Genomic DNA, 7,902 nt, shown 5'->3' with positions numbered 1-7,902 from the left:
TGATTAACTTGGGTACTTGGTCCCTTACTGATTTACCTCCAGGGAAACAAGCAATTGGGTATTTCGAGTCAAACAGAATCCTGATGGGTCTATCAGCAGATACAAGACAAGATTAGTTGCTAAAGGTTTTCATCAAAAGCTTGGAGTTGACTACACTGAGACATTCAGTCCAGTAGTTAAACCTGTCACAATTAGGGTGCTATTAACTTTAGCATTAACCTATCACTGGCCTATTGAACAACTAGATGTCAATAATGCTTTCCTCAATGGGAACCTGATTGAGGAGGTATACATGCAACAACCATTGGGGTTTCAACAATCCAACAAGAGTTTGGTGTGCAGATTGCACAAGGCTATATATGGGCTCAAACAAGCACCTAGGCAATGGTTTGAAAAACTAAAATCAACATTAGTCTCATTTGGTTTTGCTGTCAGCAGGTGTGATAACTCCTTGTTCATTCTCAATACTAACTCCTACAAAATCTATGTTCTGGTTTATGTTGATGATATTGTTATCACTGGATCTTCAATTGAGCAAGTCAGGAAGATCATCACTCAACTAAGCACTGCTTTTGCTCTTAAACAATTAGGCACTCTAGACTATTTCTTTGGCATAGAGGTCAAGTCTCTGTCTAATGGTAGGTTGTTTCTATCTCAATCTAAATATGTTAGAGATTTACTGGAAAAAGCAAACATGAGCAATGCTAAGCCTATCAATTCCCCCATGGTTCATACTATCAAACTCACAAAAGAAGGCTCTAATCATTTTGAAAATCCATCTCTCTATAGATCTATAGTTGGTGCACTACAATATGCTACAATAACAAGGCCATATATTGCTTATTCTGTGAACAAGGTTTGCCAATTTCTTGCAAACCCTCTTGAGGAACATTGGTCAGCAGTAAAAAGAATTTTACGCTACTTGGTTGGTACTCAGAATCATGGCATCATTTTTCAACCTACAATTCCTGCCTCTCCTCTTCCAATCACGGGATTTTGTGATGCTGATTGGGCTTCTGATTGTGATGATAGAAAGTCTACCTCTGGTGCTTGCATTTTTCTTGGCAACAATCTGATTACTTGGTGGTCTAAAAAGCAAACTACCATCTCTAGATCCAGCACTGAGGCAGAGTACCGAAGTATGGCTCTTCTAGCTCAAGAATTACAATGGGTGCAGTCTTTGCTCTTGGAGTTGAACTTCAGTTTTTCTGCTCCTTTAGTGCTCTGTGATAACTTGAGCACTGTGTCTCTTTCCCATAATCATGTTCTTCATCAAAGGACCAAGCATATTGAGCTAGATCTCTTCTTTGTTCGTGACAAAGTTCAAGATAAAAAGCTTGTTGTCAAGCATATTCCTGCCAACTTGCAAACTGTTGATATCCTTACAAAAGCTCTGTCTTCAACTCGGTTTCAGTTTCTCAAGCAAAAACTTCGAGTTATTGATGTTCATGAAGCAACAAATTCCTCATCAAAAACTCTCCCTGAGTTTCAATGGGGAATGTTAGGAATATAGAAAAGGGTAGTTTTGTCATTGTATAGTTAATCTTTCCTTTTGAGTTGGTTTCTCTTCTTCTATAAATAGAAGTTAGTTTTGCTTTGTTAACTAACTTTTGAATTCAATAAAACAGAATTTCTTCTTCTCTTCATTCAGTTAGTTACTCTTACAGAATGAGGGCATCATAAAAAATTTCCAAGGGAAGTAGCCTTATCCTTAAACCACCCCTAATTATTTACCGAAAAGGACAAGTAACATAAATAAATTGCAAGTTAGTACTTGTTAATCATATTCCTAAAATTATTATGTTTGTGAGAAATGTAAGTCTAAAAACAAATTCACTTGAAAATAGAATACAAAATGTTTGTTCAAATAAAAATATAAAAAAGAAGATGATGAGAAGCTTCTAGTGTAAATAGTAAGGTTATTCGTAAGCCTCTTGTATAAAGAATTTGCACACCAACACCTTATCAAGATACATAAAACTCGAAATTTTATTGTTAATTGCTATATAAAGTTCTATAAAAAAATTATGAGAGATGTAAATTAACACAAAAAGATTAGATAGAAAAAATGTATAGTTTTGAATAAAATCTTAAATAAAGAGTCTTGAAAATAAATAAAACAAATTCAGATTATTACCATATTATACTTAAAAACTGTCTTAAACTTGTAATTATAACTTAAAACTTACTATATTATACTTACTGTTCATTTGGGATTTAAATTTTGAAAGATGGGATGAAAGGAAAAAAGAATGTTTCAGAATCATGGAATTCACTTGTGATATAATTTAGGATCCATCTATTTTCCTTATTTCCCCCTTAAAACTTTACTTATAAATGAACCATTAAAGTATGTCTTAAAATTCTTTTCACAAATTCTTTTGGACTGTTTCATTAAGAAATCATATATGTTGCTTCATATAATGTGTCACTCTAAAATTTAATAGTTAAATATTTTTTGATCAATTAGATATAATATCACATAAAACGATACAATCTTTTGCGATAGAAGATGCTCTCTCATATACGACTGCCCAATGAAAAAGTGGCTGATACAAGACATTATGGCAACTCCAAGGACCAATCCATAAAGTTGAAAGGCCAATTTGGTTTAGATGCTAATCTTTGAACACTTTCTTTTCACATGCTATGCTTCTTCAGCATCACATCAAACCCATTCCTATCACAACTTGCTGTCACCACGTTCACTAGTTCTAGATCCCAATAAGACAAGATCCTCTAAACAGGAAAAAGCACAATGTGAAGATTATGTTTTTGCTATAATGGTACTAATAAAAATTGGTGCAATATATGTGATCATTTACTCTATTAAATTAATGGGGGAAATGTGATAAAATTGGTCATTTGGATTTCAAAGAAAAATAAGTTATTAAGTTTTGGTGTACAAAATTAATATAAAAAATATGATTGTGTTGTAGCTAGCTCACATAGATTCAATGAAACATGCATAGGCCATAGAAGAGATAATTAAGATACGGTTCATCTTGTTCTAGACACTTCTCTATCACATTCATTCTTTCTCACATTTAATTTTTGGTGGGTACTTTTTTATTTGTAAATGCTGGAAACCAATCAACATTTTGTGGACCCTCTTGTGGCAATAGCTCCTTCCCATAATACACCATGATTGCTGTTTTTTCTCTCTCTAGAGGCTTCATTTCCATTATATTGTTCTTAGTTAGCCAAAAGTTAAATTAAAAATCAAACAAAAAAGTCCACAAAGTAAGTCATATTTAGATAATGTAATTTATATGGAATGTATTAAGGAAATATCAGTCGAATGAATAATATAAAAAATTCTGGAATTATTAATTATTTTTTATCATTTATAATATACAAGACATGATAAGTAAACAGTTTTAAACTCCAAAAAATTATACTCTACTGATGAAAAATCAATAAGGTGTTGGTCTAGTGTATATAACCTTGTTAGATCCACATAAAAATTAAAATGTCAATGGTTTAATTTTTGAGAACGATACATATTGCAAGAAATAATTAAAAAACCCGAAAATGATAACTTTTTATTCATTAAGTGAGAGGATATATTTACAATACAAAAAAGAGAAACATTTGCTTATGAAGAAGAAGAAATCACTCCAAGAAAATAGTAAAGGAAAGAGAAACATTTTGATTTTGATTGAAAGAAAAATGGTAGGATGATACAAGTACAACCAACCATACCCAAATAATTAAACATTTAGTAGTTTAGTTGGATATGACCATGTACAAACAATTAAAGCAAAAGAGAACTTTATAATCATGATCATCATCAACCATTCAAACAAAGATCAAACCCCACCAAATTCTCAACACAAACACAATGAAGCAAATTTCACATTACCACAAACTAAATTAAACAAAGACAACTTCATTCTTCAACAATACACAACCAAATCCTAATTTTCTTCCCCTCTAGTAATCAACGGTTGGGATTTGTTCATGACTATGGTTGATGAAGAGAACCTCATAGATAAGCCCAGCAAGCCCACCACCAATAAGAGGCCCAACCCAATAGATCCAATGGTTGGTCCAGGTCCAGCTCACAATAGCAGGCCCAAATGTAACAGCTGGGTTCATTGATGCTCCACTAAAAGCTCCACCAACTAAAATGTTAGCACCAACAATGAAACCAATGGCTATTGGAGCAATAGTTCCTAAACTACCCTTCTTTGGGTCAATGGCTGTGGCATAAACTGTGTAGACTAAACCAAAAGTCAACACTATTTCAAGAACCACTGCGTTTCCAACACCAACTCCTGCTGAAAGACCAAATGCTGGAACACCCTGCAATGCACCATACCAAAACTTTCAATTAGTTTTATTGAATGTATGAACCGATAGTGTATGAGTTTTTTATACTATCATTCGCTGCTTACTTTCAATCATTATTTACTTTTAAGTAAAAATAATACAAATGATTGGTGAATAATACACCAACAATGTATAAAGGGGAGAGACTCACTTACTCCAAGAGTAAACTTTTTAAACTTACTCCTCATTCTAACCATTAATTTAAGGGAAATCTAGTGAATTTGAATTAGTGAGTAGATCTAAACCATTAGATATCCATATAATTGATGATTAGAATGTAAAATAAATTTAAAAAACTTACTATGGAGTAAATATATCCTCACTCATATATAAATATCTAAAACTGCTAGTATAGATATTATACTCTTGGTTTATTATGTGGTAATTTTCAAGTAATAGATAGATTGAAAGAATTGATAGTTTAAGACACATCTTTTTGTGTAAAATAAAGAGACCAAAATGTGGATACAAGAAATAAAATAAAGATAGTATAAAAAAGTTATATATTGAATATTATTAAGTTTTGTTATCCATATACTAATTATTTGAACTTTGTGCTCAAAGTATTCTTTAAACGTATCAATCAATCTTGAGATTCACTATCACGATGATAGGATACACTTTTTAATTTATTATCTGAGTAATACATGTTAATTAAATTTCAATAAATTATAAAAATACAAAATATCTATAGAATCAGTTTACAAAGTCTCATATACATGAATAATTACAACATGTTATTCTTTATAATTAATGATTAATTATTTCCCAACCTACCAATAAGATGTTAATCTAGTGATATAAGATCCACTAGATCTCAGAATGACCAAAATATTAAAAATTTATTTTCTATGAACAATATTTGTTGAGAGGAGTAACCACATATTGAAATGAATTAATTCTTTACCCTCAAAAGAGTAAAAAGATATTTTATAGTACCCAAAAATATATATTCCCCAACCCGAATATAAGAAATGTAAATATTCCTTGTTCCTTTAAAATTTATACGTATTATGTATTGTTTTTGGATAAATCATGGAAAATATGGACCCATAAAGTTATAGAAAATATATATGTCATTAACTTACTAACTTAAACACATATCACAATATTATGATACATGATGCATTACTAGGTTATATAATGAAAACATCAAATGTATACCTTGGAAAAATATGACATATAGTACTAGAAAGATGTTATCATTTTTACATTTATACATAGAGATAAAAATATCATTTCATTATATCTGAATGATAAAAATATCAAATTATATTATTTATTTTTTATTCTTTTGAGTGTATCTCATACTTACATCTTATTTTTAATTTTTCATTTTAAAAAATTACTAGAGTGAAGGTTCAAAGAATTAGTGCTTACTACGTTAACAAACTAACTTAGGTGCATGTAACAACTAAATAAACGGTCTTACCAATCCAGTGACAAAGGTAAGTAAGAAAGACGCAACAATGGATCCAAGAAGCTGAGCAACAACATAAACAACACCACGAAGAAGTGTGATATTACCACCAACAAAAGCACCAAAAGTAACAGCAGGATTAACATGTCCACCAGAGATATTAGCACCAACAGAAACAGCAACAAAGAGAGCAAAAGCATGAGCAATGGAAGCTGATATGAGTCCAGCAGGAGTAGCAGGACCATCATTAGTGAGCTTGTTGTAAGCAATGCTTGAACCCGAACCCGCAAAGACGAAGATGAAAGTTGAGATGAATTCAGCAAGGCCTGCTTTCAATGTGTCTGGGTGTGTTGCTTCTTCGGGTCTACCGATTGCGATGTTTCGGATCGGCATCGTCTTAGAATGGTGGTGGTGATGGTGATGATGATAAGTGTTGAAATAAATGAAATGGGGTTTTGAATTGGGTATGAAGGAGTGATAGACTCAAACTCAAGTAATGTGTTTTGGTTTGTGTTGTGTTTGGAAGTTGCTCTTTCGGTCTCTCATATGGAGAAGGATTAAGCTTCCTTTGACGGGCAGTATCCGGTTTCCGGTCATATTTTCTATATTTTTCATATTGCTGCCAACAAATAAGGAATCTTGTTTTACAAAATTATTACTATTTCTTTCATATACCTTAATTATGGGTCTAACTCCTTTCCCATACAAAATTCAATTTTTGGAAAGATACTTATTGAAAAGGACAGTCGCACAATTTAAAAAATAAACTAACTACTTATTAAAATATAAGGGAATACTCTTAGTCGTACCAAAAAATATATCTCTAGTACTTAACATTCCAATACTGAATTAGAAGAGGAAATGAGATTTAAAAATTATTTTATAAAATATAAATTAAAATTATTATCATTATATTTTTATTTCTGTCGCATTTCACAATTCCAATATGGTAATAGACTCTATGAAAATGATCCAAATTATTTAATTATAGAGAATATGCATATAAGTAAAAACTATTATTTTGTTAGTTTTTACATTATTTTCTTTATTTGTCTATTGTTAATAAAATTTTGAGAATATAAGTGAGAAATTGGAATAAATAAATAACAATAAAAAAAATGAGTCTTATTATTTGTCTAAAATTATGTCTCCAACTATGTCTTATCTAATAAATTTTTGACACATAATAAAAATTTATATATTTAACTTTATTTTTCACTACTTAAAATTTGTTAATAAATATCAAAATTTTATTAGATAGGATATATTTAGGGTTACTATTTTGGGAAAGAGATCTCATTTATCCAGTATTATCCATCCCAGTCTTCACTTTCATATACACCAAAAGCAATTGGGCATTAGCCATATCAGAAAGTGACACGTGTCCGGTATGGATAAGAGCCACGTACCCTTTTTGGTATCTTGATCTCCCAGTTTGGCTTTCTGGTTAGTTCTTCAAAACGTGCTTAGTTTTGATCATCAATAATTCTATTATTCTAATGCCATAAATCATCATTATTAGAATATAATATAGGGAGAGAAATATGTTATACTACAATTATTACATCATTAATATCATTATTTATGTTTAATGATTTGAATAAAAACAATACAAATAAATAATGGATAATATATTAATTATGTATAAATTTTTATACTAAAAATATATAAATATTACTCTCAAATAATATATGAATGGAGATAATATATTAACAATATAAAAATAATGAAAATTGATATCATGTAAATAAGCCCCCTATGAATCTCCCCTCAAGGAACGATATATTATCTTTACTTAAGTTGATATATCCTAAAAATAGTATATGAACTTATTGAGAATTAATTGTAGGATTTAATATATATATTATCAGTTTAAATATTTTTTACATTGTCAATAAATTATCATTCATATGTTAATTATTATTGACTCTAAAAAATTATATAAATCAATTATATGATATGATGATAGTGTAAAAAATATTATCTAGCAGTGCATAGATTTTAAACTCTTAATTATATATAAATTTCATAACATACACTTATAATGCTCCAACAGCATAAAAGTTATCCACCCAAATAATATATAGTTGTTAATTAAATTAGGTCCTTAATTAGGGGGAGAGTTGTGAGGTATTGATTTAGCGACT

The 7,902-nt window shown here is 30.3% G+C and overlaps 1 protein-coding gene across 1 annotated transcript; it reads right to left on the bottom strand.

Moving 5' to 3' along the window:
• Window positions 3,693–6,240, bottom strand: LOC109356518 (probable aquaporin TIP-type). Its single transcript, XM_019599871.1, has 2 exons — window positions 5,768–6,240; window positions 3,693–4,308 (listed from the first exon to the last, which is right to left on the bottom strand). The coding sequence occupies exons 1-2, from the start codon at window positions 6,146–6,148 to the stop codon at window positions 3,937–3,939; spliced, it is 753 nt and encodes a 250-aa protein (XP_019455416.1). The 5' UTR covers window positions 6,149–6,240; the 3' UTR covers window positions 3,693–3,936.

Source organism: Lupinus angustifolius, chromosome LG09 (assembly GCF_001865875.1).
Source record: "Lupinus angustifolius cultivar Tanjil chromosome LG09, LupAngTanjil_v1.0, whole genome shotgun sequence".
Classification (NCBI taxonomy): domain Eukaryota; kingdom Viridiplantae; phylum Streptophyta; class Magnoliopsida; order Fabales; family Fabaceae; genus Lupinus; species Lupinus angustifolius.
The sequence above is the reverse complement of the archived record's forward strand: the minus strand, read 5'-3'. Positions and strand labels throughout refer to the sequence as shown.

Excerpts from the sequence above, each read along its gene's own strand:
- LOC109356518 (XM_019599871.1), bottom strand. The coding sequence starts at position 6,148 with ATGCCGATCCGAAACATCGCAATCGGTAGACCCGAAGAAGCAACACAC. Across the intron at positions 4,309-5,767 it reads TTACCTTTGTCACTGGATTG|GGTGTTCCAGCATTTGGTCT; the intron begins GTAAGACCGTTT and ends GGTGCATTGCAG.